General features: G+C 40.6%; 1 protein-coding gene across 3 annotated transcripts in view; it reads right to left on the bottom strand.

The window, feature by feature from the left end:
* Nucleotides 1–271: 271 nt before the first annotated feature.
* Nucleotides 272–27,955, bottom strand: part of LOC308282517 (glutamate receptor 2-like) — a gene marked incomplete at its 3' end in the record, with an annotated part of 189,786 nt that continues 162,102 nt past the window's right edge. For 2 of the 3 annotated variants that reach the window (XM_080722883.1, XM_080722884.1), the window contains exon 19: nt 272–406. In XM_080722883.1, the coding sequence (XP_080579009.1) occupies nt 272–406 (135 nt within the window). Of the gene's footprint in view, nt 407–17,926; nt 18,098–27,955 lie in introns of those variants that run through there. The other variant, XM_080722882.1, reaches the window with a different exon arrangement.

Consider the following 27,955-nt stretch of genomic DNA (forward strand, 5'->3'; position numbering starts at 1 on the left):
GGGCGTGTCATGGCAGAAGCCTCACCACTGGATTGGTGGGAAAAGAAGTGATGTCATAAATCCAATCCAGATGTCGGGCGTGGAGTCGAGAGTTTTCATAGATCTGTGATTGGTTGAACGGAGAGGTGGGCGTCAACTACAACGGGAATGATCAGTGATTGGCTGGGAGAGAGTAAATATTGAGTATTTCCATTGGCTGCGTGATGGGTCAGGGTTGACGGGCTGTGAAGTGAGTGTTGATTGGACTGTAAGGCACTAGGTTAGGGCGTGGTCAGGACAGGTCAGTCATGCTGAGACTCATGGGTAATCCTGGGCGAAGGTAAGCCACCGGAACACGACCATTCTCGCTGGTCGATCCTGTGATTGACAGACGAGCCTTAGAGCGCATCGCATCTGTGAATGTCATCTGCGTAGAGAGAGAAATAATATGTCATTGATCTTATACCCGAATATCATCAGCTTAGAGAGAAATAATGTCATTAATATTATAAGAAACCTGAATGTCATCTGCATAGAGAGAGAAATAACGTCATTAATCTTATAAGTAGGGATGTCACCGAATAATCGATTTTCGAATATTCGTTCCATTAATCAATATTCGATTTTAATATTTCATAATCGAAAATCGAAAAAATATTATTATTTTTTTTTTTCGTTTTTTTTTTTTTTAATACTATTTTTTGGCTTAGTTAGTTAGTTTCAAACAAAATATAGAATATAGGCTAACAATAGTATTAATGATAATAGTAAATGGCCATTGATTTATTATTCACACCAGCACCAACTGTAAACTGTGTAGAGTGAAGGAGCACAGCAGAGTGGCAGCTGCCTGCTACACACTCCCCTCCTGTCTCAGACACAGGTGTGATTGATTCAGGCTTGATTGTTTGGTACTTGGTGGCCATCATCAAAGAAAAGGGAAAACAGTGCCCTCTGTATTGTAAAGCATCACAGAATCTGTTCTTGAGAGATTAGGTGAACAGTACACTGGCACACTAAAAAGAAAGATGAAGAGTAGTAGTTAGGCTACCAATTACCTGAAGAGCCATGTTGTACATAGGTAAATGTGCATTGAAATCCAGTAAAAAAAAAATAATAATAATAATAATAATAAAAAAATAATAATAATAATTAATTTTCGATTTTCGAATAATATTCGAATATTGCTATAGAATAATCGATTTTGATAAAGGTCCATTTTTGACATCCCTACTTATAAGAAACATGAACGTCTTCTGCATAGAGAGAGAAATAATATGTCATTGATCTTATACCTGAATATCATCAGCTTAGAGAGAAAAAATGTGATTAATCTTATAAGAAACCTGAATGTCATCTGCATGGAGAGAAAAACAACTATATTATAATGTACATGAATGTTATCTGCATAGATGAACATGTTAACATTATTATAATAAACGTGAATGTCATCTGCATAGAGAGAAACATGTTCACATTATTATAGTTAACTTGAATGCCATCTGCATAAAGACAACAAATTAACCTTATTATAATAAACCTGCATTTTGTTTATTTGTTTATTTAGACAGGACAAAAAAAAAACTAAAATGCTACGCAAATATGCTAATTTACATCCGCAGTCCCCACACAAAGTCTTCACGAACTAAAAGTTTAAGTTTAAAGGAGCTATAGTCAACTTTTTTTTTGAAAAACGGATGCTAAAATAAAAATAATGTTTGGCCTTTGTCCGCATGACACTTTGTTTACATCATAGGTCCTTCTTTTATATGGATTGATAGGATGTAAACAAAGTGTCAGTCTGACAATGGCCAAGCTCACCTGCAAGCTCACAACACGTTGCAGATGTGCCACATTGTGAGCTTTTACGTTGGCTATTTTAAGGGTCATGAAATCTTAATGAGATCTTAGTTAGGCTTTAAAATCATTCAAATTATTATCATTTGACCACTAGAATCCCAGCATCCATATTCAGAGGGGGACGTTAGCCAAAAATAGACAGATTGCAATGCATTGTAAACTTGCGGATTCCCTATTTTTGCAAGGGCATTAATTGGGTATGGCAGGGGTATGCAGCTGCCATACCCTGGGTCCAGGGGGTAACATAAAAGTTACCGTTCCAGGCTGCCATATCCAGCCCAAGAAACCGTAGAAACGGGGGGAAAAGTAAAATGTACTTCTTAAAATATATGTATCATGCCTGATGCCTGTCTCTAAGGTATGGCAACATGACTGGTGTTACGCGTGCAAGACACCAGTCATGTTGCCATACCTTAGGTTTTTTTTTGAACTGACGCCACTGTTCAACCTGGCTGTCATCCATAATGCATGAATGCATATTAATAGGAAAGGCCTGTGCTCATCAAACTGTGTTATGTGCTGCTGTTGTTGCATGGTGGGAGATGGTATCATCCTCTTTAAAGGTGACCTGTATATCTAAGACCCACACACACGCACGCACGCACGCAATGAAAAGAAACGTTATGCTTTTCAATTATGGGCCCTAGAAGCTAGCCTCGCAAACAGCCAGACTCTCCAAAAGGAGAGTCTGGGAGTTCTCCATAGACAATGCATTAAGCGATGACGTAGTTACTAACTTTGACTGACAGGTCCATTCAGTAGTCATCAGCGCATCAAAACATCGTCGGGAGAACATCAAATACGTCTTTTCCAGACAGAAATTCCAAAGGTGCAAACTGTTGTTCGTTTTTAAGTTTTGAGATGCAGTTGATTTCAGATAAAACTTCGCTTAATGCAGCTTTTATTTGCGAACGCACATCGGACATGGGGTCCGCCATGTTTATTTACAAAATGCGAGAGCTGTAGCAGCCGCTCGACCAATCAGGAGCGGTGTGAGGCGGAATCGCTCGTAATGCAGCCTTTTGATTGGAAATTGAACCTAAATTCTCATAAAGAGACTCGATGGGAGGGAAACCAGACCGAGAAAGGAAGCACATCGGTGATGACGTAACTCGGGATGGCTTGCGAGGCTACCTAGAAGCAGCAAATAATAACAAAAAGAGGATGGGGCCCAAGATGGAGTCTTGGCGGACCCTACATGTACTGTTAGAGGGGCCTTGGTCTAGAGTGAATATTGTTGCTGTTGGACAGAAACCTTTCCATATTTAAACTTTTTTTTCTCCTCTGTGAATGAATAATATCCTACTTCATCATGCGAGACTGTTGTGAAAATAGAAGATCTGCAAGCTCAAAACATGTGATACCTTGTGAGCTTGTGGATCGACTCTTTTTAATATTCTATTTTTTTTTTTTTTAAATAATAGTTTGGACATAGGCTACAAGGTTTCCCACCTGGCGGCAACGATATGCAAAGTTAGTGCTTTTCACAGGAAATGACGCAGCCTTACACAGGAAATAAAGTAAACAAAATGCAGATGAGGATAGCTGGTGGCTAACTCGCTAGGCTAATGGCAGCTACACAGTAGGCCACACCTAAATAGTCCAGGCGTTTCGGGCAGTATTTTGATGGAATCGTGCACTTTATGAAAGAAGCATGAAATTTGGCACACAGTTAGAACATGCCATATGGAACATTTTTGGCTATAGGGGCATCGCAGATTTGTCTTTGGAAACTTGTGGGAGCCAATCAAAGTTGGGCTCTCATAGACTTTACTATACAGTAAAATAATACAACAAATAAATATGCTTTAAGTAGCATGTGAGGGGTCAAACTAGGGGTTTTTCAGGATTCTGAATCCAATGCAAGCATCCGTTTTGCACGAAAAACATTACATAGGCTAAAAATGGTCCCCATAAAACTATGGTTTAGTGATGAGTCATCACTTTTCACCACTTTTCACAGTTTTGTCAGGGCAGTTTTTCAGAAAGGAATGTTTTTTTTGTGCAAAACAAATGCTTGCATTGGATTCAAAATCCTGAAAAACACCTAGTTTGACCCCTCACATGTTTTATGTTTTTGTATTATTTTACTGTATAGTAAAGTCTATGAGAGCCCAACTTTGATTGGCTCCCACAAGTTTCCAAAGACAAATCTGCGATGCCCCTATAGCCAAAAATGTTCCATATGGCATGTTCTAACTGTGTGCCAAATTTCATGCTTCTTTCATAAAGTGCACGATTTTTGCCTGAAATGCTCGGACTAAAAGGAATGAGCATGGTTTTGAATTTCCTCTTGTGGACAATCTGCTTTTATCTATGTGAACAGGGAGTGTGCATTGAGACATTGATCCAGAAGAGAGAGTAGCTTAATCTATTCTGAATGGAACGAGGTTGAATAGTACTGCTGCCATGACCTTTCCACCTGGCGTAAGAGCAATATGCTACTCTGTAACTCTGCATCTGTATTATTAAATATGTTATGCATTGTGACCAGCAGTCACCACACAGTGTCTCCAAAAGCACCCAAAATAGACCATCATCAGGATTGAACATCATTTATGACGACATAAAATCAACTGCAAATTGGAGAAGTGTTATCATTTAAAGCAGGTGGTTCAGTGCACTGTACGCATGTCCAGTACAGCCATGTAGCCATGCATGTCTGCATGGTACAGCGTGATGATAAAAGGACAGGCACATCCCTGGACCTTCAAGGCTGGGTGCTGGGGGCACCAATGGCCTTGAGGTTAAGGCTCATGCCACATACGTATAAGCAGGGGTGTCGCACCAAATTCTGGGCCCTGGGTGCAAGGATTCACTGTGGGCCCCCAATGAATGTTCTTCATAGGGGTAGGGGGTTTAACCCATTTAGACTGGGAACGCATTGCTACGCATTCTTTTGTGCTTTAACTATTGAAAAATAGCAGATATACATGCTCGCAGCTGCAAGCTTGTAGATCTGCTATTTTTGAAAAATCTTGAAAATTTGTGCAAGTCTTTGAATATTTCAAATTCCTTCTAAGGTTTTTTGAAAGAAAAAAAAAAGTTTCTATGTCAGTGGTGCTCTTTTCCATGTGAAGGACCCCCAAAATTATATGTATTTGGTCACAGGAACCCCATCTCAATACATTTAGTTCCAGGGACCCCCAGAAGCTAAATTTGAGCTACAAATGTTTGCTTAAAAAATACATATATTCAAAGATTTGTGCACACATTTTCACGACTTTTCACAGCGCGGCACTGGTGTCGCGCTGTGAGCTTGTATATCTGCTATTTTTCAATAGTTAAAGCATAAAATATTTCCCCCCCTTGTGATGCGGCTGCATATAAGGCCCTATTCTTAGCCTTACCCTCTCCCTGTGAATGACGGCCAAGGCAGCTGGCACTGTCCCGAGACGATATCTTATTCGTTATACATTATGCCGACTCTGTTATTTGCGCCTGGAGATATGGCCATGGGAGTGTTGTTGTGCTTTCCCGAAAATTGCTATTTTGGCCACACATGTTTGGGAAAGCACATAGCAGGCCCCAAAACCACCCGCTATGCCAGATTCATTTGGTAGTGTGTGCGCCTGCAATGGACGTCTGGAGTCGGGCTGCCTGGGCGCACAGTATTGTACAACATCACACATATCCCGACTCTAAACCCCGAGATGGAAACAATAGAAACAAGCATAACTTTTGAAGGAAACCTATTTTACCTATTTTTCTATACAATTTGGACCCAAGGAATTACTTAAAGTGGTTAATATTAATATTCAAGCAGATTTGAACTATTGCAGGACAAAAACAAAAATTGCTGAAGACATTCAGATCACATCTAACTTCTCTTTTCACTAAATTGATGGTGTGATTCTTTTTCCTCAATTGTTTTTCCTTAATCTTAGGATTCTGCCAAGTACCAAGCCTAAATACTGTCCCATCACGAGGTACATTTTTAACCATTTCTTACACATATTACCCAAACTGAAAATGGAACAAAATAGAAACAAATGCATAACCCTTTGAGTAAACACCTCACAGAGACAAATGAACACATATTACCATAATATTTGGACCCAAGGAATTCATTGAAATGGATATTATTGAGATTCCACCACAACTTGACTCTATTACAGGTAAATAAAAAAAAACAAGTGGAAAATGTTCAGATCATCTACTTATTTGGAACTGTACTAGTACCACCTCGCTGAAAAGACAAATAACATATTCCAGCAACATTCATGCTGGGATGACACTGTTAGACATGCTAAGTGCAGAATATGGCTGTTTCCTAATGTATAAGCTCTAATCATGGTGTGGGATATGGCTGTATAGAGGCCCTAGTAGGGGTCCACGCACACACCCCTTATTTTTTATTTCTCTATAGTCTGGATTTTTGGCATCCATAGGATCTCAAATATAAATAATTTGATGAAAAGAAAAGTGTTCTTTTTATGTTTTATTACCCCTATGAGACCTACGGGATTGCTGGCTGGAAAGCCGGCGAGACTGTCTTTCACCCTGTACACCACTGTAGTGCTTCTGTAGACCACTGTAGTGCATCTGTATACCACTAGTGCATCTGTAGACCACTGTTGTGTGTCTGTAGACCACTGTTGTGTGTCTGTAGACCACTGTTGTGCATCTGTAGACCACTGTCGTGGATCTGTATACTATTGTAGTGCGTCCATAGACCACTTTAATGCATCTGTAGACCACTATTGTGTATCTGTAGACCACTGTAGTGCATCTACTGTATAGACCACTGTTGTGATCTGTAGTCCACTCTAGTGCATCTGTACACTACTGTAGTACATCTATAGGACACTGTTGTGATCTAGACCCTGTAGTGCATCTGTCGACCACTGTAGTGCATCTGTAGACCACTATAGTGCGTCTGTGGAACAGCTTACCCCTACACATCAGCACTGCCCAGTTGATTGATATTGTTCAATCTTTATTAAAGACTCATTTCTTCTGCCTTGTCTTTAGCGACAGCTGATCATGACAATCCAAGATTTAACATGACTGCTGTTCTATTTCATTGTTATGTTATGCTAATGTCTCTTTATATTGCATTGTTTTGTTAGGTTTGAACCTGTACAGCACTTTGGGTGACCTGGTCATTTTAAATGTGCGTTATATATAATACATTTTGAGTTGAGTTGAGAGGCAGTACAGTGGTCTATAGATATAGTATAGTGGTCAGGGTATGAGGTCTACTGTATAGATATAGTACAATTAGTCCCCCATGAATCTGCAGAGAAAAAGGCTTAATTCCAAACAATCCTGATTCTGCGGAGAACAATTCTTGATTCCGCGTATTGATAGATAATATTCCATATTAACAACCTAAAATTACCAGTTATTAATTAGATTTTGTATTAATAATCAAGTAAAATCCTTATGAAATGGATACAATCTTATTGTAATTATAGATTGTGTAGAATAAATATGTGCGTGTGCATGTTTGTAATCTTACTTTTTTTTAAATGGAGTTTGGTTTGTTTACTTTCGGTCGTGAAACTAAAATCATAACAGTGGCAAACCCTGCCCATAGTTAATACATTGTAGAGGATACCTAGTATGGGTGTAATATGTATTCTCTTTTGCATGGTTTGCATGTGAGACACACTTAAAGGATTAAGGAAAAACTAATAAAAACACTTTAATTAATTCCTCTGGTCCAAATTGTATAGAAAAATAGGTTAATTTGTCTGAGTAGGTTGTTTCCTTCAAAAGCTAGCTTGTTGCGACCATAGGTCACATTTACTATAACAATCTTTGAGTGCCCATGTGCGTGTGCCAATGTGCGCGAGGTCGCTTCTCGTCCTTAGGGCATATTACTGGTTTATTGTTTCCATCTTGGGGTTTAGAGTCAGGATATGTGTAAGAAAGGGTTAAAAATGAACCTAAAGGGATGATATTTCAGCTTGGCACCTGGCAGTGTCTTAAACTCATTTAGTGCCCCTGAAATTAACGGATTATAAAGTCCACGATGCCACCTTCAGGCTCCCATTCACTCCCGTTATCTTATTTTGAAGGCCAGAAGTCCACAACGTAAACACTTCCGGTCTGACGTCATCGCGTCCTGCGCCGGAACCGATCGTTGTCCACGTGGAGTTGTGTAATGGCGGACCGGAGCTTTTATATATGTTTAACATAAGCGAGCATCTGCCTCCATCCTAGCTTCTAAAGTGTAGTTTTGAGATAATGGACATTAAAGATGAGATCCCCCGTCCACCTCAATGTTATGGATGGGACTATTTTGTGCTCGTGGAGCCGTGATGATGCGAAATCAGCAACGGATTTCGTCTCCGGACCTCCGGCCATTCTTCTCGGTAATGTATCCGCCGTTACAGTAATATATTACATTTCACGAGTATACTCGGGATTGACACTCCAGGTACTCGAGTACTTTTCACAAGTCTTCGCGGGATTGGCACTATATGAGTTAAAATACACCCTTCAAGTATTAAGCGAGAAATAATTCACATCAACAATTTAGTGAAAAGAGAATTATAGATGTGATCTGAACGTTTTCAGCCATTTCTTTGTTGTTGTCCTGTAATGGAATCAAGATGTGCTTAAATCTTAATAATAACTACTTTAATGAATTCCTTGGGTCCAAATTGTATAGAATACTAGGTTCATTTGTTTTTATCTTGGAGTTTAAAAATGAATCCCATGCGACAATATTTCAGCTTCAAGGATTAAGAAAAAAACAGGTGGCGAAAGAAATTCACCCTATGCACGCGGATCCCCCTTTGCCATCTAGACTATGGGGTTCCAATGGACGTGAAGTCCACATGATAGCTCTGACAAAGTGTGATAAAACCGGTTTCAGAAATGAAACCCCCCCCCCCCCCCCCCCCCCAGCATGCGATTTTCGAGGGCACCCCTCGAAACCGGGTAGCCCCCCATGCTGTCACCCTGTTTGACGGCTTGAGAGTGAGAATGCGCTTGAGTTTTTTTGAAGTCAACGGCATTCATGATGCTGTTGACTGCTGCTGCAGTCAGGTGGTCGGGCAGGCTGGCGGGGATGGGATATGGAAGCTGTCCTGCCATTGGCAGCTGTGAAATGATTGGCTCTTGATGTCTGACTACTGAGAGGATGATTGGCTAGAGATAAAGAGAGAGAGATAGAGAGGAGGAGGGGGGGGGGGGGGAGTGAGGGTAAAGGAGTATATCCTGGTCTCCAGAGAGGTTAAACGTTTCTGCCCAGCCCAGCAGATGGCTGCTCAGATGGGAACACGTAAGGACCAATGGTAGAGGTTTGGGTTGTGTAGTTACCTTGCTACGATTTGCCTTCAAATGTTGGTTAGATATCTTTAATAGTTTCTCTGTTGATTAGTCATCCATATTTCCAACTATAGTCTTCTCATTGACTTAGAATTATACAGTGAAACACCTCGCAAAGTCACTCTTTTAGCACATACAGTAAATGGACAAAAACACAGCTACCAGTGGATACGAGAGTGGATAAGAGAAAAAGCTGAAGAGACTTCAGTTCAAAAAGGGTAGAGCCTGCACAAAGCAGGTACAAAAACGTCTTTATTTAGCTGACAACGTTTCCATCCTGTAGTGGATCTTCTTAGGGTCATGACTAGTGATGGGACGTTAAGCGATATAATCGTTTATCGTGATAAAAAACACACGATAATCGCATCGTGGAGGTTTAATTTATCGTGATATCGTCCTCCGTCATGCACTGGGATCAATTCACCTTTTATTTGCCGAGCTGCATATCCGGTACCACTTAAACCCTCTATAATTGGTAAAAGGAACTTATAATATACGTACTTGATACAGTCTTTTTTTCACTCTCTATCAAATGTTCCACCCCAGGATAATGGATTTTGATTGTCGCGATAATATCATAAATCGCGATTTATTTTGTCACAATAATCGGGATATGAAATTTTCATATCGTCCCATCCTTAGTCATGACCTAAAGAACATCTCTTTAGCCCAGCACCCACCAGTCGATGTGCGTTACCTAGTTCCCCTTTCAAATGATGAGGAGTGGTGCCGTCAAAAGGACAAACGTTAAGCACACTTGAGCAAGGACTTGCTAAACTCATTTCCTGCGATCCCGAAACCGGAGATTTCCCGCTGTACCACTCTGCGACGCCCGTAGATCCCTGAAATTTAATTAGCTTTAATCATTATGAAACAATTAAAAGTATGGTCGCTGTATATAGCCGCTTCAGAGACTTTAGGCCCGCCTCCTAACTGTATCCGATCGTATTTCCGTTTTAGACAGGATCTAGGTTTCCATATCCGGTCTGAGAGCCAATCATAGCTCCGGGTCCATAAGTTTCCATGTAAACAAGGAAGCATCCTGCTCGGTCATATCATCGTCTTTTTTCCACGCGTTTTTTTTATTTATTTGATAGCTGTTTGATTCTTGTGCCCGCCTGGCATATGATCCGCGCACATATCGTCTGCTATGTGCGCAAACGTGTCCACGTGTTACCATAGCGCACAGCTGGCAGTTTCCAATGTTTTCTTATGTAAATACTGGCGGATACAGCAGGTTACTGCCTGGCAACGGATTTGTCTATTCCAATGGATTTTTTTTTATTCGAAATCTGTCATCGAGTCTACCGGTCATGAGTCACGCACAGATCATGCACTATGCGTGCACGTGCCCACGTTCAAAGGTAAGGACAATTCAGGGAAACAGTTCAGCCTATGTTTAAAATAGCAGCATATGAGTTAAAAATGGTCACGCCCTGAGGAAAACATGTTGAAAACGGTCGGCGTCTTTATCTTTTGGTCATTTTATCGTCTAACCAGGTTTTTATGAACACCCTGAACAGTTTTTCATTTGCTTGATTCAATATTTAGATATTTGATATAAATGTTACCAGGCCCTGGCCCTCCAGGCATAGGGCCTCTCCCCACACACACCAATTGTAACTTCAAACTTCATTGTAACCATGACAGATTCATTAAAAACACCCGTTATTTTTTCAGGTGACTCATACTACCCTTCTAATACGTGAGCAATGAAAAGCCCATAAGGTGTTTCCCTGTTGAAAGTGGAATATCCCTTAAAAGGCTTTTTAAGTCAAGTCCTTGCTTGAGTGTGCTTGAAGTTTGTCCTTTTTATGGGACCCTCTTCATCAGCTGATCCTGTATTGACTTGGTGAGTCTCGATCGGCTCGCCTTTGTTCTTTGAACAGAATGTGTTCATTATCATGAAGGCCAAGCAGGCTGTTTAAAAAAAAGATATTGAACCAGAGTGTGCGACACCTTTATCTTCTTTCTAAAGTTGGTTTCCAGTAGTCAGCACCTCGCCACAGCCATTGGTGCGAGTTCGCTTTTCTACTAGTATGATCCCAGTATGGGATTTGTTTTTAAGAAAATAAACGTCAACTTCATGTTGATTTTATTATGTGTATTAGGAGAGGGAACTGAAGATCTGGATCCAGATCTTTGAATATTAAAATGAACGGGGAGTTTCCTTTAAAATAGAGAAAAAAAAGGGGGATATGTGGTGTTACACACTGGACAAATCAGCTTTGTTTGCATTCAGTTTATGTATGTGCTAAAAGAGTTGACTTTCACTTTTGAGCTGTCAGTGGTTCTCAACCTTTTCAGGCTGCAACGCCCAAAATAATCATATTTTAACTGGGGACCCCCCACTCAGTTGGAGTTGTAAGAGTTGAGGCATTATGTTCTGTTTAAAACTGTTGTGCAAATAGCCGATCTACATGCTCACAACGCCTCGCGTTGTAGATCGGCTATTTTCAATTTTTTTGCCTCTAATATTTGACAATTTGGCCAATGTTTAATTTGTCATTTTAGAGGTATTAAAAAGTCCTTAAAAGTCCTTAAATTGACACTTTGGAAATGTGCAGATACCCTCTATAAACTTAAACTTTATGTTGGTTTGTTTACTGTTGAGAGAGAAAACAATGTTGCAGATTAAGTTAATCATCTGGGGACCCCCCCCCCCCCAAAATAATTTGGGGACCCGTCACCCGACCCACAGGTTGAGAACCCCTGCTCTAAGTCAATGGGGAGACGATGTTTTGGAACTAGTTATATTGTACTGATCAGAGTGATTGTCACCAAGTTATGGCCTTTTGAAGTGTTAAACCCCCTCCCCCTATGAAGAACATTCATGGGGGGCCCGCAGTGAATCCCAGAATTTGGTGCCACACCCCTGCTAGTATACAGTATAATTTTCCAATCAATGGAGCAACTATTGAACACATCTCGCCAGCGTTTGGAGTTACATCACAGTAAGGTAATTACACAACCAAAACCAAAAGAGCGGCACACACTGTATGCGCTGCAATTCCCAAGATGGCCACTCTATGACCACCCTGGAGAAGAGGAGAAAGAGAGAGGGAGGGTGTAGGAGGCAGGGGCCAAGAGGAGAACAGGCTGAGAGGAAGGAGGGTTACGGACGGACCAAAGGACAGATAGAGCACTGGTTTTACACCGTTTTCATATCAAGGTCCGTTGTTTATTCGGCATTAGCCTCTCAGACCCAAGACTTAGAATATTGCAATTTATTTTGGGTCAAACGACAGATTGACTGGACTAATATAATTGTGGACAAAATCATATCCACCAATAAGAAAATAGTAATCATTCCTGATGAAATAACGTCCCACAAAACTATGGTTTAGTGATGAGTCATCACTTTTCACAGTTTTGTGGGGTCCATGCTTAGCTCAAGGAACGTTTTTCGTACAAAACAAATGCTTGCAATGGATTCGGAATCATGAAAAACCTCTAGTTAGACCCCTCACGTGCTACTTAAAGAAGGGGGGTATTTTTTTTCCTGTATAGTAAAGTGAATGGACCCAAACTCGAACCCCCTGAATTTACCTTGATCCACTAAATATATAATTCACAACTTTTAATATGTTATTTGGATGACCCTAAGGATCATAAAAAACCCTGAATGATTACTATTGCAATTTCTTTTGGGTTGGGCCTTTTTTTGGCTTAGATTGACTGGCCTATATGCTCTATTGATGTGGTGCATGCCATAGGAGAGATAACAGGCAAACCATGATCAAAATAAGAATTCTTCTACATACTCTAATTGTGTTAATGAATAATTTAACGTAATAATAATTTAACAACTTGACCTTTACTGGTCCATTTTGTTTAATTTTACTATCTCAAGAGCTCTCTATAAGGGTCCATTTGGTTACCAACTCTCCATCATTTAGCTGGGGACCACCAGGAACCCCCTCAAGGACCACTGGTTGAAAACCACTGAGATAGAGGAAGAGGAGGGGCGAGGAGAGGAGAGGTGGTTAGCCATGGGATGGGTGAGGAGAGGTGAGGTGGGTGAGACAGATAGCGTCACAGCCATCCATACAGAGGCTGGCCAGGTTGCACTGACAGTGCATGGCCATGATGTGTGCGTGTGTGTGTGTGTGTGTGTGTGTGTGTGTGTGTGTGTGTGTGTGTGTGTGTGTGTGTGTGTGTGTGTGTCTGTGTGTGTGTGTGTGTGTGTGTGTGTGTGTGTGTGTGTGTGTGTGTGTGTGTGTGTCATTAGTTATCATAAAGGAATGAGTATTTCGCCCCTCACTGCGTGAAGCCATGAATAATATAATTGTTTGTGTTTTCATCGCATTTCTTTGCGGTCAATGAACACTCCAAAAACTCCAAACTCTTGATTAAGTTAAGAGGCAGCAAAGAATAACAACAGCAGAACTATAAAACATTATATAATCTGCTATTAAACTCCAACAGTGTATAATGAAGTGTCCTCATTACTTCAAAACACAGCTTTTCTGTGTAAAAATCATACTTTTTAATTCACCTCAGGTTGAGCCCTTGGGGTTCAACAGGCGCGCATTGAGGCGTGCGCGTCATTCAGGTGAATTAAAAACAAAACTATTTTTAATCTTAAAGAAATGTTTTGGAAGTAGGTAAATCAAGACACTTGCGCTTACACCGTGAGTGTTGTTTTGGAGTTTATAAACACAATTCTATAACGTTGTTGGGCAAACACCTCTTATCTTTTTTTTTTCTTTTCGTAAATTAATTCCCTTTTTGATCATTATTTTATCATTCACACAAATGTATACAAACTAGAAGTTCGCGGCCCTTCGGGCCGCTCACGTCTAGAGATCGCGCCCGCTTCGCGGGCGCTCACAGCTAAATTGCAGCAGTGTTGCAACTGATATGGGCATATATGGAGATCTGTATCTGTCAGTCCTTTCACACTGCCAGAGAAACATAAGCATATATGCTAATGGAGAAACATAAGCATATACAGTGTATAGTATATGCTTATGTGAGAAATATGTTTGCGTCAGCAAAATAAGCAAACTTTCATTTTGGGAGGATTGCTCCCCCAAAAATCATGTTTTGGCATGAAACGGTTGCATTTTGTGCATTTGTGGCACGCCCTGCTTCTGGGAATTCGTTGAGCATACAACCCTTGACATGTGATTCGAATTTAGTCTTGACTGGATGTTTTATTCGTGATTTTTGGCCTTTTCTGATAAATAGGCCCCTCCCACTAACTTTGGAAGCATATTACAGGTGAACAATATGGACTATGAAAATTGTCGCTTGAATATGTTTATTGCATGGGTCCAGAGAACATGTGTACCGATTTTGGTGAGATTTGGAGGAAATATGTCGAAAAGGAGCAAAAAGTGTGTTTTGAAGAAAATTTAAAATGGCGGAAAATCTGTCCTGATGCAAATGGGTGTGGCCTATGTGGGGACATGTGTCATGACCCAAGGAATCCTGGGGAAAATACATTTTGATTTTCCGACCTATGGTTAAAGAGTTATAGGGCAAAATGTGAAGTGGGCTGTTATAGCACCACCATGAGGCTGACCGTAATTATTATGAATCTCCCCTCTAAGTTATGCATTTTGAAAACATGACATTTACTTTATTACTATTCAAACCCCTCAGGTACAGGAAAGCTTGCTCTGTGTTGGCTTGGTGTGTTAAAATAAGGTATGATGTTAATGCGCAAGAGCGACAGGTAAATGCCACTAATGTAGATTTTGAAGTGAAGCACACCGCCAGAGTTCTATATCTATGTATCTATGTGTCTGTCTATCTATGTATGTATCTATCTAGCTACTGGGCAAAATGTGTAGGAACAGTGTCCAAAAATGTGTTAGAAAAAATTTGAGGGTTCCTGATATGAACAGAACCACTGTTCCATGGTGTATTCCTAGCAGCATGTAAAACAAAAGCACCTGATGGAGTTACAGTTGACTTATTTATTACCTATGCAATCAATCAATCAATCAATCAATCTCTCTGGAAGAAGTTGCACGTGACTTCTGCAGCAGCACTGAGGCGCTCCAACGACCACTCTGACAAGCTAAATGATGGGTGCAGTAAATGTATTTGTCTGCATACAGCCCAATGAGCCCATAATATTAACATCGTAACAGTGCCTGTCATTTCAGCTGATATGGTAGCCCAAATTACCTGAAAACTGCTAATCAAGAAAATGTGTGACAGCTGTTTCAAAAGCTGTAGGATCAAAACGAATTTATTTTATTACATAAATTTAACTTAAACATGTTGACAACAGTCCTTATTAATCATAAAAACAAATTCAGTATCACACATTGCTTTTTCTTAGTTTCCTAGGCCAATTACCAAAAAGCGGACCAAATTACCTGACTTCTTTTCAGATTCTAATGAGCTAATGTTAACCCTCACCCTCACTTCAACTGTTCTCTGTCTCACAGTTGAGAGCTCAACTGGGGCCCCCTGATGGCCATGTTGGTTAAAAAATAAAATAATAATAATAATCTCATGAGGCCCCCAGGCTGTGAGGGGGCCCCAGGCGGCTGCCTATTTTGCCTCTATGGGCTGCACGGCCCTGTTCACCCTATACTTTGCGCTTCCAAAAAGTGTCCCAATTTACCTGACTTCACCCTATTGTTTTACAGCGTAGCCTACTTTGCGCTTCATTGCAGAGCTCCTGCTGTAGGTACAGTCTCTGAGTCTCAGTCTTCATTTGGATCAACAGATTTACAATCTTTTCTTTCTTGCACAAACATGTGATTTATAGGGGAGCTTTAGCAACACAGAGGATATACAGCTCGTTTTATGTTGACAGCATGGCACTCACAGCAGGCAGCGGCTTGAAAAAAAAAGAGAGAGAGAAAAAAAACTTTCACTCTCTTGCTTGGACAGAACGGGAGACAAACACACATCAGCTGATCTTCACGCAGATAACATCTCGATGTGCGTCTTGCGCGAGGCGTTGTGAGCTTGCAGATCTGCTCTCCAGAATTACGTCAGAAGTTGAACTCTCTCTCTCTGAAATACGATTCTCTCTCTCGCGCTCTCTTTCTCTCTCTCTATTCGGTAACACTTCCCAACGTTAGGTATCAAGTAGAAGTACAAAAGTATCGCTACCAACATACCATGCTTGTTAACGGACTACACAAACACACACGCGTGTCTGGTCAAACATCGCATGCATAATCTACTCTTTATGGAGGGAAGCAATGTTTTGTTGAGAACATGGAGAACTGACACACACGCGTGGCTTAAATAAGTCATTTTTCTGCTGTAAGCTGCATTTTTAAGGTTGTCATTGCAGAAAGGGTAAAGTAGAAGGTTTAAAACACGCTATTCCTATCATATTCCAATGGCAGTGTGTGTCCCTGTGTAGTGTTTGGTGTGAAGCAGAACAGCTCCGCTCTGTCTCTCTACTCTCTCTACTCTCCACCCCCCCATCCTCCCCCCATCTCTGTTGCTTGCAGCTGCAGCTTGCAGGCAGTTACTGAGTTGGAGTGCGTTGTGTTTACGCCCTTTTGTGACGCAGATCGCGTCGCCGGTCAACGTTGGCTCATTCCGTCAGGAGTGGCTGCTCTGCGTGAGGCAAATTTTGTTAAATAGAAATAAATGCGGTTCAAAGAGTGGCATGTTTAAAATGTGGACATTTTAAAATTTTCACGTTTGTTCGACGTGGTGGCTATGTTTGTGAGAGGTGTTTGTGGGAATATGTAGCTAAACATTCTGGTTTAGGATTGCCTCCAAGTGCTCCGATATAGATGCTTGATTTAGCTCTTTGGGAATTTGCAATAGTTGTGGATATACTGTATGAGGTTTCCACTATCAGCTGTTGTTAATCTATTTTCTTAAAGGGATATTGCACTTTCATAAAATCATTTTGTCATTGTATCGTCTAATCAGGCTTTTGGGAACACCCAGGACAGTTTTTCATTTCTTCATTCAGTATTTGATATGCATTTCCTTACATTTTCTCCCTTTCAGAACCTTCCTATACAATCCATTATAACTTCAAACTCCATTTTAACCATGATAGATTCAATGAAAACAACTGTCCTTCTTTCTGGTGACTTTTTTTTAATAACTTCTTTCATTTATTTTTTATAATCTTTTATTGTATTTAATAATTTTCATTTCTTCAAACAATTTATAGAAATCAATGAAATTTTTATCGAGAAAACATGGCCTGCTCACGTATTCGGAGGGTGTCAGGAGTCACCAGAAAAAAGGAAAGTTGTTTTCATTGAACCTATCATGGTTAAAATGGAGTTTGAAGTTACAATGGGTTTGTATAGGAAGGTCCTGGAAGTGGGAAAATGGGGGGAAATGAATATCAAATATCTATATACTGAATGAAGAAATTCAAAAACTGTCCTGGGTGTTCCCAAAAGCCTGATTAGACGATAAAATGTCCAAAAGTTATTTTGAAAGTGGAATATCCCTTTAAATTAATTTATTTCTGGATCCTTCATTTATCGTAAAGGAATGTGACAGTAACAAACATGTTCTCCATGCATTCAAGGCTTCAATGGGTAAGATAGGAAAATAGTCATTTTGTAATACAGTACCTAAAGGTATCAGTTCATTTAGTGTAGTAATATAGCAAAATATCATTCACAAGTGCCTGAAAAGTACAGCACTTGAGTAAATGCACTTACAGTAGATACTTTCCACCAATGCAGAGCTATCATGCCCAGGTGTAAAACATTAAAAGGACTGTGGATGCATGGAGCACTATATCAGTATTAATAGTTTCAAAATAAGGTCAGGTCTCTGTATGCATGGCTGGGAGGTATGGAGCGTTGCTTTAGCCAGTGAATCATCTCTCATCCTACCGCTGTTAGATCTTGACGCTCTCGATGCCGTAAACGTTGTAGCCCTCTTTATAGGTGGCGTAGTTGGGCTGGTGGCCGGGAGACTGCAGGTTGTAGTTGGGGGGGTGTTGCGGGGAGGAGAGTGTGTGTGTGTAGTTCCCTGTGTGCTGGGGGGAGGACAGGGTGTTCGCTGCCACCTTCACAACGGGAAATACATCGTTACACATTGACAGTACCGCACACAATAGGGTACCGAAAGTACTGGCGTCGCTCGCTCATCCCCACCGGGTCGCGGAAGCCTTAACATCGCCTCATATAAGAATTGTGGTCCAAAAATAAACAAATAGTCCAGTTTAATATGTCCAAACATGAAGGGTTTTGAAAACTATATATTTTTGGAAACTTCAGAGTATAACAAATCAGAAAATCCATGATTCCATTTGCAAAATCCGTAGGGGAATTTTTGACAGCTGCTTAAAGTTTGTCTCATTCACTACACTATACTATAAAGGAAAACAATACCCCCAAACAATCTGCTTTAAGTAGCATGTCAGGGCTCTAACTAGGGTTTTTTTAATGATTCTGAATCCAATGCAAGCATTTGTTTTGCATGAAAAACATTCCTTGGGCTAAAAAAACTATGGTTTAGTGATGAGTCATCACTTTCGTGGGGGCTGTTTTTAGCCCAAGGAATGTTTTTCATGCAAAACAAATGCTTGCAATGGATTCAGAATCATTAAAAACCCCTAGTTAGACCCCTCACATGCTACTTAAAGCAGATTTTTTTGGGCTATTATTTCTTTCCTTTATAGTATAGTGTATAGTAGTGAATGAGACACACACTTTCAGCAGCAGTCAAAAATGCCCCTACAGATTTCTCAAATGGAATCATGGATTTCTGATTTGTTATACTCTGAAGTTACCAAAAATATATAGTTTTCATAATCCCCCAAAAATGTAAATTTGATAACTAATTCGACAGCAGTAACATTAGCATTGTCTCGCTGTCGGTTGATGCTTCATATCCAGTCAAACCACCAGGATCATTTGTTTATTTTTGGAACATTGTTCTTATATGATGTGATTAGAAAAAAAAAATCAGAATGGGGGGAAAGGCAACCCAGGTAGAATGCGTAAATGACGCCAGACTCCGGTGCTCTATGACACACTAAAATGCTCATTGTCCCATTTTAAGGGCCGTGCATGATTTTTTGGGGGGTAAACACTCTACTTATAGGTCGGATCTGTGATAAACATTCATAACGAGTGTTATGACGTCTTATAAGTGAATTATATTGCATTATAAGTGCCATTATAATGCATTATAGACTGACCTTAAAGTAATGTGTTCTGGTAGTTATAATATCCTGCTGAGCTTATAATGCATTATGACCGTTGTTATAAGTTATACACAGTTAAAAAAAAACCATGTATAACAAGTTTTATGAAGCCTCATTGGGGCATTATAATGCATTATAAATGTGAGTAAGGCTAATGCATTATTGACCATACCTTTAAGTAAAATGTTATTTTTTGTTAAAGGTTAAGCTCTATGTTGTGATATTACTATAGAGTGTTTCTTCTGTCTCCTTGTCTCTCAGCTCTTTAATAAACAAAAAATACCCTTTCAGCTGGGATACCAATTTTTTTGTTTATTTCTTTTTTTGTTTCACGACTTTCACTTGTTAATACATATTTGTTAAAATATGTTTCTGTTCATTAAAAAGCTGGAGAGACTCTAGAGCGTCAGAATAAAGAGCAAATTAAGACTTATGTTGAGTAGCCTACAAATACATTCACACTGATGATGCCATTGCAGTAGCAGCAGCAGCAGCAGCAGCAGCAGCAGTATTAGTAGTAGTGTAGATGTGCATACCACGTTTGATTATTTCTTTGTACTCTGCAAAATGCTGAGTTTTTAATTTAACTGGAGTGTAATACTCCACCCATAGTTAAATTAAACTTAACAACATGATATCCTCATATGATGAATGTGTATTCATTACGAACCAGAAACACAATACATGGACACCTGTCAAAAAATATATCACCTGCAATCTATCAAGAATACGCGGAAATTAATCAAGTAATACCACAGTAATGATCACACATTTGAATACATTAAAATATAATACACACCCGGGGCTCACAACCCTCAAACAAATTATGTTTGATATTGATATTGAATTACACTACAGTCTGTGATTTGTAGGCAGTCTTGTATGTTTGACCTTTTTGGATAAATGATTAAGTTTGCAGCAATTATGGCTATTATTTTGAAGGGATGAAGGAATTTGGATAAATGATTAAGTTTGCAGCAACAGTTTATGGTTGGTAAAAAAATTAAGTAGTTCTTTCAATATTTTTTTGGAATACAGTTCCAATAGTAGGCTTTTACTTACTTTTTTTAAGTTAATGGGATGTTTGAATGGGAAAATGTGACCCAAAAGTGGCTTTGACGTCAGCAGATCACTATTAGAATTGAAGTGACTTGCATTTGGTTCTGTGAAACAACCCAGCTGGAGTATTAGAGCTCTCCACCTATTGGTTCATCGTAATGGGGAACTCTAAACCAGGGGTTCCCAAACTTTTTTGTCTCAGGGCACCCCATGAATATTTTTTTTAATCCGAGGCACCCCTACATTATCATTTTCACTCCCAGCACCTTATACTTATAGCATATCGTCGTTGTCGGGTGGAAACCTTGTATGTCCAATCTATAAAATGTACAAAACTACAAGTACACTGTACTAAACTGTACTAAACTACAAGCTACAAGCACACAACGCCTCGCGATGTGTGCTTGTAGATCGTCTGTTTTCACTAGTTTTGTGCGACAGTCTTGTATAATGAAGCAGGGCTTTGCTTTACCAAAAGACGTACACATTTGAAACTTGTAGATACGAGGTTTCTGCCCGACAGTGACGATATTTTAGTGATTATGTTGTGAGGAAAACGTTGAGCTGAAAATAACTTTGTACTTCAAGTTTAAAATGATACAAAATATTTTTTCAAGTGTCCAAATAAATTCCAAATATTATCAAATTGTCTCGCGGCACCCCTGGACTGCCGTCACGGCACCCCAGGGTGCCCCGTCACCCACTTTGAAAACCCCTGCTCTAAACTCATAGACTGTTTAGAGTTATTTGTTACCACGCAGGCATCCAGCAGTGACTAACCTATGAGCACCACATTGAAAACCAAGCCTTATGCTACGGGTCTTCAACGTTTCTGCTACGGACGTTCCCGTTCGCCCCATTTTTGACGGCGGCACGACACCAATACGGCGCTCGTTCTTTTACCTTATTGATGTCCGTAAGCTGATGAGGGGTCGCGCCACCGTGTACAGTAAAAACATCTCCCGTACCGCTGCTCTCAAAAATCCACCGCACGTTAGCATCAATGGAGTAACAAATCACTTTGTTGTTATTTTCTCTGCATCTGTTGCTCTGAAACGATTCAGTGGTCTGAATGGATGGCAGCCGAGTGCGGCCAATTCACAATAATTCTTGCATGAGGCTGCCCTCAGCTGCCAGTATGGCCAAAGTACATATATGTAATGAGAAAAAAAAAAGAATTAATAGATCTTTGTCTATAACGTCGCAAAGGTAAGCTGCTTTTTGCTGGCACCAGACCCAATAAATAAATAATAACATCTGGCAGTAAAACAATCAAGTTGCAGATTAAACTTTTCAATAGACTCTGAGGAACCCCTATGGGTCCCGGAACCCCTGTTGAAGACCTCTGCCATCATAAAGGATGACCTCAACACTATTACTGCCAATAGCGACTTTAAGCAACGCTACGTCAAAGGCAGATGACAACGGTAACCGGAAATGATCAGCGCTCGATAGATCAACCTGCCGCCGTCTCTACAACGGCAGAGGCTACCTTTCCACGTAGCGGCTACAACGCCTGCTGCATGGTCGCGTCGCCATGGGAACCAAAGAGTTCAGTAAGAACAGGGGTGGGACCCCGTCGCGGAAGGCTGTTGCTTAACGATTTTGATTGCTACGGCGATCACGTCATAGCAGCCGTAGTCCCGCCACGCGGGACCCCGTTTATACAACCTCGTGGTTGTATAAACGGTCTGCTTAAACTGGCTATTATTTTGAAGGGATGAAGGAATGCAGACTGCCGCGACTTCCTCCCATAGGCCTCCACTCTTATTGTGAAGGGCCGGGCGGAAATTGCACTGATTTTTTGTGACTTTATTTTTTTCAACCTTACCCCAGATCTAGTGTAGAAGCTGGGTGTCATGTCGGAACTCGGTAGAAAGCCACCATGCAAAGCCACCATGCAATCACTATTTTGCCGTGATAAATGCCAGCCTTGGGATCAAAATGTATTTTTTTTCGAGACAATGAGGCTTCTTTATTGCAAGATCAATGGATTTCTATGGAGCAGCTTCAATTTGTGTGCACGCCAACGTGCGTGGTAAACAAACCGCCGTCATTACTGATGCGCTACGGACAGCCCAGATGTACAGTAAGTCAAAACAAGTTTACTGTATTTAATGCAGTAAAGGCTATCAATGATGAGCTGGATCGTCAACAGCAGTAAAGGGCTTTGCACACAGACGCGTTTGTTCGCACGGATAAAACGGACAATTTCATTTTTTTTAAAGAAAACAATGATTCGCTACGACCTCATGCACACCGGCTCTGAATTTGCCGTGCGACAAGTGGCTGTGGCCGTGCCTTTTGTTCTCAATCGAACCCAGCGTCTATTGTCGCATGCGGTAAAAAAACTCATCACTCCTTTTAAGACTCCTTTTGGGATCTGCAGAGCCGATTCCGTAAAGCATTGCACACCAACTCAACTGAAAAAAAACGCAACAGTTGAAAAACGTGTCTGTGTGCAAGGACCTTAACTCTCCCAACGCTTTGAACGTTCACGTTCGCCCGATTTCGCAAGACCTCTCCGCCAATACGGCGCTCGTTCGGTTCGTTCGTCTGATGACTGTAAGCTGATGAGGGGTCGCGCGGCCGCCTACTGTAAACACATTTTCCGCGGTGATGGTGTAAAAAATCCATTATGCGTTAGATCAACGGAGAACAATTCACTTCCTTGTTGATTTCCTCTGGCTGTAAGGCTCTGTGGCCAGTGACTGGTCTTCTTCTTCTTCAACACATAACAGGCAAATTCACATTCATTCTCGCATGACGCCGCCCTCTGCTGCCTGGCAGACCAAACCCTATTGCACAACCAAAAAAATAAATAAAAAATAAATAAATGTCTGTCTGTCTATCTACTATAACGTCGCAAAGGTAAGCCGCTTTTTGATGGCACCAGACCCAATAAATAAATAAATAATCTGGCAGTAGGAGAGTTAAGAGTGTTAAAAAGGCTTAGATTGTTTCTGCGATCTCCAAATTGTTTCCCCCATTCATCAAATCTATCAGATGATGGATGATGTGATTGGTAAGCCTCTATCAGAGTCCAGGGTGAAGAGCTATTCACCTCAAATTTTAGGTGTAAAGCTATCCACCTAAAGTGAGAAACTAAGTGGAGGCCATCATAGTCAGTCACAGTGAAGTACTATCACTGTGACTGACTGGTCTAGATCGACAAATAAGTGAACAGGGTTAAGAGCCTATCTGTCTGAAAGTAAAAACAGAGAGATGTGTCGGGACTCGCGGTGGAAAGCTCTTTACCGCGAGTAATGTTGTCGTTTTATGACTTGAAAAGACTACACCGCGGTGGATAGCTTTTCACCGTGGTGCCTACTATGAAAGGGTTCTTTACAAGGGACTACTGATAAGCTACAATGATTTGAATTGTCGCAGTCAATCTGCTAGACCCTATTGATGTTTACTTCATCAGGCTGAAAACAGCAGACCTATAAGCTCACAGCGTGTTGTTGCTTCCCCAGTGCCAAACCCGTCGGTGTATGTGTATTAACCGGACATCAAAAAAAAGAATATTCTTGCCAATTGTCCCCCTAAACCACATTTACCAACACACACACACACACACACACACACACACACACACACACACACACACACACACACACACACACACACACACAAACAAACACACACACACACACACACACACACACACACACACACACACACACACACACGTCGGTCACTACATAATGGAATACAGAGATTACTACGATGGACTGCAAACAGATGAGTAATATCTTTTTGCTACTATCTCCATTTGGACTTGACTGCATGCATCTCTCCACGCATGTGATGGGCACAAAGCTGGGTGTTATGCTCAAACGTGTGCGCCTATAGAATCTGGTCAATAGAATCTGGTCAAGATAGTGGCTGCTACGGATGCCTCAAAAGGTAAAAAAAAAGAAAAGAAAAAAGAAAAAGAAAAAAGGCAAAACGCGTCCAGCACTGTATTGCGTAAGAAGCATACAAACACAAACTGTACGGTAAATATGCATTTTGAATTCACTTTATTACTTTCCCTATAGCTTGCCTTGGGAGACTTGTACACGACCGGTAGGCGGGCCGGAAGCAAGGTGCCCCCCCTCGGTAACTGAGTTGCAAAGATTTGTGAAGCAGTCATTTGCGACATGTACTAATCAACAATAACCTTTGTGTGTTCTACACATCAAATTATTGGCACGAGTGTGAACAATGGCAGACAAACAACCTGCTCTTCCATTGTGTCCGTGTAGCTCATGCATTAGAGATAGGCCAGTCAATCTAAGCCAAAAAAAAGACCCAACCCAAAAGAAATTGCAATAGTAATCATTCAGGGGTTTTTATGATCCTTTGGGTCATCCAAATAACATATCAAAAGTTGTGAATTATATATTTAGCGGATCAAGGTAAATTGAGCTAAGAATGGACCCCACAAAACTGTAAAAAGTGATGACTCATCACTAAACCATAGTTTTGTGGGTCATTATTTAGCCCAAGGAATGTTTTTCGTGCAAAACAAATGCTTGCAATGGATTCAGAATCATGAAAAACTTCTAGTTAGACCCCTCACACACCTTAAAGAAGATCTTTTTTGGGGGGGGTCCTTTTTTCCTGTATAGTAAAGTGAATGGACCCAAACTCGAACCCCCTGAATTTACCTTGATCCACTAAATATATAATTCACAACTTTTAATATGTTATTTGGATGACCCAAAGGATCATAAAAAACTCTGATTACTGATTACTATTGCAATTTCTTCTGGGTCAAACCACAGATTGACTGGACTAAGAGCTCACCTTTGAAATCGCAAGGTTTTCTGCCCCCATCCCGTACTGGAGTTTGTGCCCTCCCTGCTCCCATCTGATACGGCAATAAATATAATTATAATTCCCCTTTGTAGGAGACTTCCATAGTATACATGTTCCCGCAACTTCTGTTGACCTTAGGCTATTGACCTGACACCAGTTGCCTTCCTGGAGTGACAGTCAACACTGTTCTTCCTGTACCTCTGTTTATGACACACACACACACACACACACACACACACACACACACACCCTGACCTGTTACTACCTGCTGTGAGACTGTCTTGCAGCTGTCCTGGGAGATAACCTTTGACCTCTAGTACTCTTTGAGGTTACCTCTCCCCCACTCACTCACTCACTCACTCACTCACTCACTCACTCACTCACTCACTCACTCACTCACTCACTCACTCACACACACACACACACACACACACACACACACACACACACACACACACACACACACACACACACCTCTCTATCTCTCTTCCCCTCCCTCTCCCTCTCTGTGTCTCTATATCTATGTGTCTATCTTACAGTATGTATTTTCATATAGTTTAACATCATGTACCATTTTGTAATGTATTGATGTATCTGATGATTGACACATCAATGTATGTACTGTATAGTACTCTGACAATTGCTAGCTAAATATGTACTTATGTATGCGTATCTGATTAACCAGCCTGTAATGATCCTCCTCTCCCTGGAGGAGGAGTCTACCTATGCAATATATAAACTGTTTGTTTACTGCCATTCTGGGTCTCATTCTCTAGTGACAGCCACGTGCTGTCACTGGACAAATGGGCCCGGACACATTGCTATGCTTTCTCTCCTTGGCAGACTCTGTCAATGAGACAGAGTATCCATTTTGACTGTGTTCGTGATCAATAAAATACGCCAGAAACCCGACCCAGTGCGTCTTATTCAAACATCTCTCAGCACCGTGTTTGCCTCCGAGATGTACAATATGTACATCCAGAAACCGCCCTATCAGAATCCCAAAAACCGCCATATCAGGTTCCCCCCCAAAAAACGGGCATATTGTGTTCTTCTCTACATTTTGTCAACTATTATTCACCCCTTTTATGTCCTTGACACGTCCTTGATCTACCAGCCAGTGTAGTTGCAGTAACCAATAATAAAACAGAAAGCCACTCAACACCTCCGCTGACTTCCCAATACCAATTCTGATACCCATAGCTTGCGTATCGTCGATACTGAGTACCGATCAGATGTCAGTGTGTAATTTAAAAAAATAATAATAATACATAAATAAACAAAAATAAAAAAAATCATCTCAAAGTGGAGTCCAGCAGTGTTGTTTTTGACAGCACATTTTGATTTAGTTTTAGTCATATTTAGTCACCTGAAAAGTTTTAGTTTTAGTCAAATTTTAGTCAACTAAATATCATAAGATTTTAGTCGACTAAATCTACAGTTGATTTAGTCAACTGAAATGTATTTTGGCAGGCCTTGAAGGCATTGTAATGACTGATTTTACAGCCGATCTACAAGCACACAAGTGTGCTTGTAGATCGTCTGTTTTCACTAGTTTAAATCATTTTACAAATTATAAATACAAAATAAACGGTTTTGGACATACAAGGTTTCCACCCGACAACGACGATAGGCTACTGCCATCGGTTAATGTCAGCTTTATTGGCCGATATTGACCGAAAACGCAAATATCGACCAATACCGATATCTGGCAGATACGGATGGTGTAAATAATTGATGACTGTAAATGACATCAGAATGTCATAGACTGGCATACCGATACCATCGTTTTAGGCAGTATCGTCAGCTTTTCCGATACTGTGGCCACTCCATCGGAAACATCTCTACTGAGTAGCCATAAAACTCTCTGAAGTCTACAGTTGATGTACAATCACTGATCCTCGTTCCAAGCGGCTTGGGAAGCCGCGTCTCTTCATGACAGTTGGCTCTTCCAAAATAAAAATAACATTTGGGACGCAAACGATTTCTGGGTCACATTGGAGGATGGAGTGCGGAGGAGCAGGGTAGGCAGAAATGAAGGTGTTAAGTTACAGGACGCGATGGTGTGGGGGCCTTTGACATGTGTCCACGTTTAAAGTTGGTAGCTGGCACTTTAGACCTAAATATATAGTTGTATGGTAAATAGTAAAAATAGACGATTTACAAACTCACAAATCATCGCATAGTGACACATTGTGGGCTTGTGAATCAAGATTTTGGAAGAATTGCTTACGTTTTTGAACCTTTTACTTTAACGACATGCCCAAAAAATAGGGAAGTCTGATTTAAAGTGGTTTTGAAGTTTATCTAAAATGGCTCTTGCTCTTGTTCCATTACTTTCCTTATGCTGGATCACCTTACCTATATGGACTTATGTGGACTACTTTGCACCTGCACAAGAGATTATTTCTTTTTGCACAATGTATGCTCTATTACTGCTGTTAATGTACACAGTTTATTTATTGCTGCTGTTATATTTACATAGCTCTATTATTATTGTTCTCATGTACATACCTGTGCAAATGATGAACCTTGTTCAGGCTTGTCAAAGAAAATAAACAAAAAGATAAAGAATAAATAAATTCACCCGGTTCTTTAAACCAGCGGTTCTCAGATCTTTTCATCTTTGGTCGTGGACCCCCGTTGGAAAATATATTATTTCACAGACCCATACAAGATTTGCGTATTATTTTCTATTTTTTTCGTCCTTTTCTTTACATTTTATCAAGCTCACAACACGTCACACCGAGACCCATAACCCTAACCCTAACCCATTTTGAGCTTGAAGATCAGCTTTAAAGAGGTTAAACACAATTTTTACGCAATATAATTCCCCTTCAAACCCCTGGG

The sequence above is a fragment of the Nannobrachium achirus genome, assembly GCF_963921795.1.
Source record: "Nannobrachium achirus genome assembly, chromosome: 3".
Lineage (NCBI taxonomy): Eukaryota > Metazoa > Chordata > Actinopteri > Myctophiformes > Myctophidae > Nannobrachium > Nannobrachium achirus.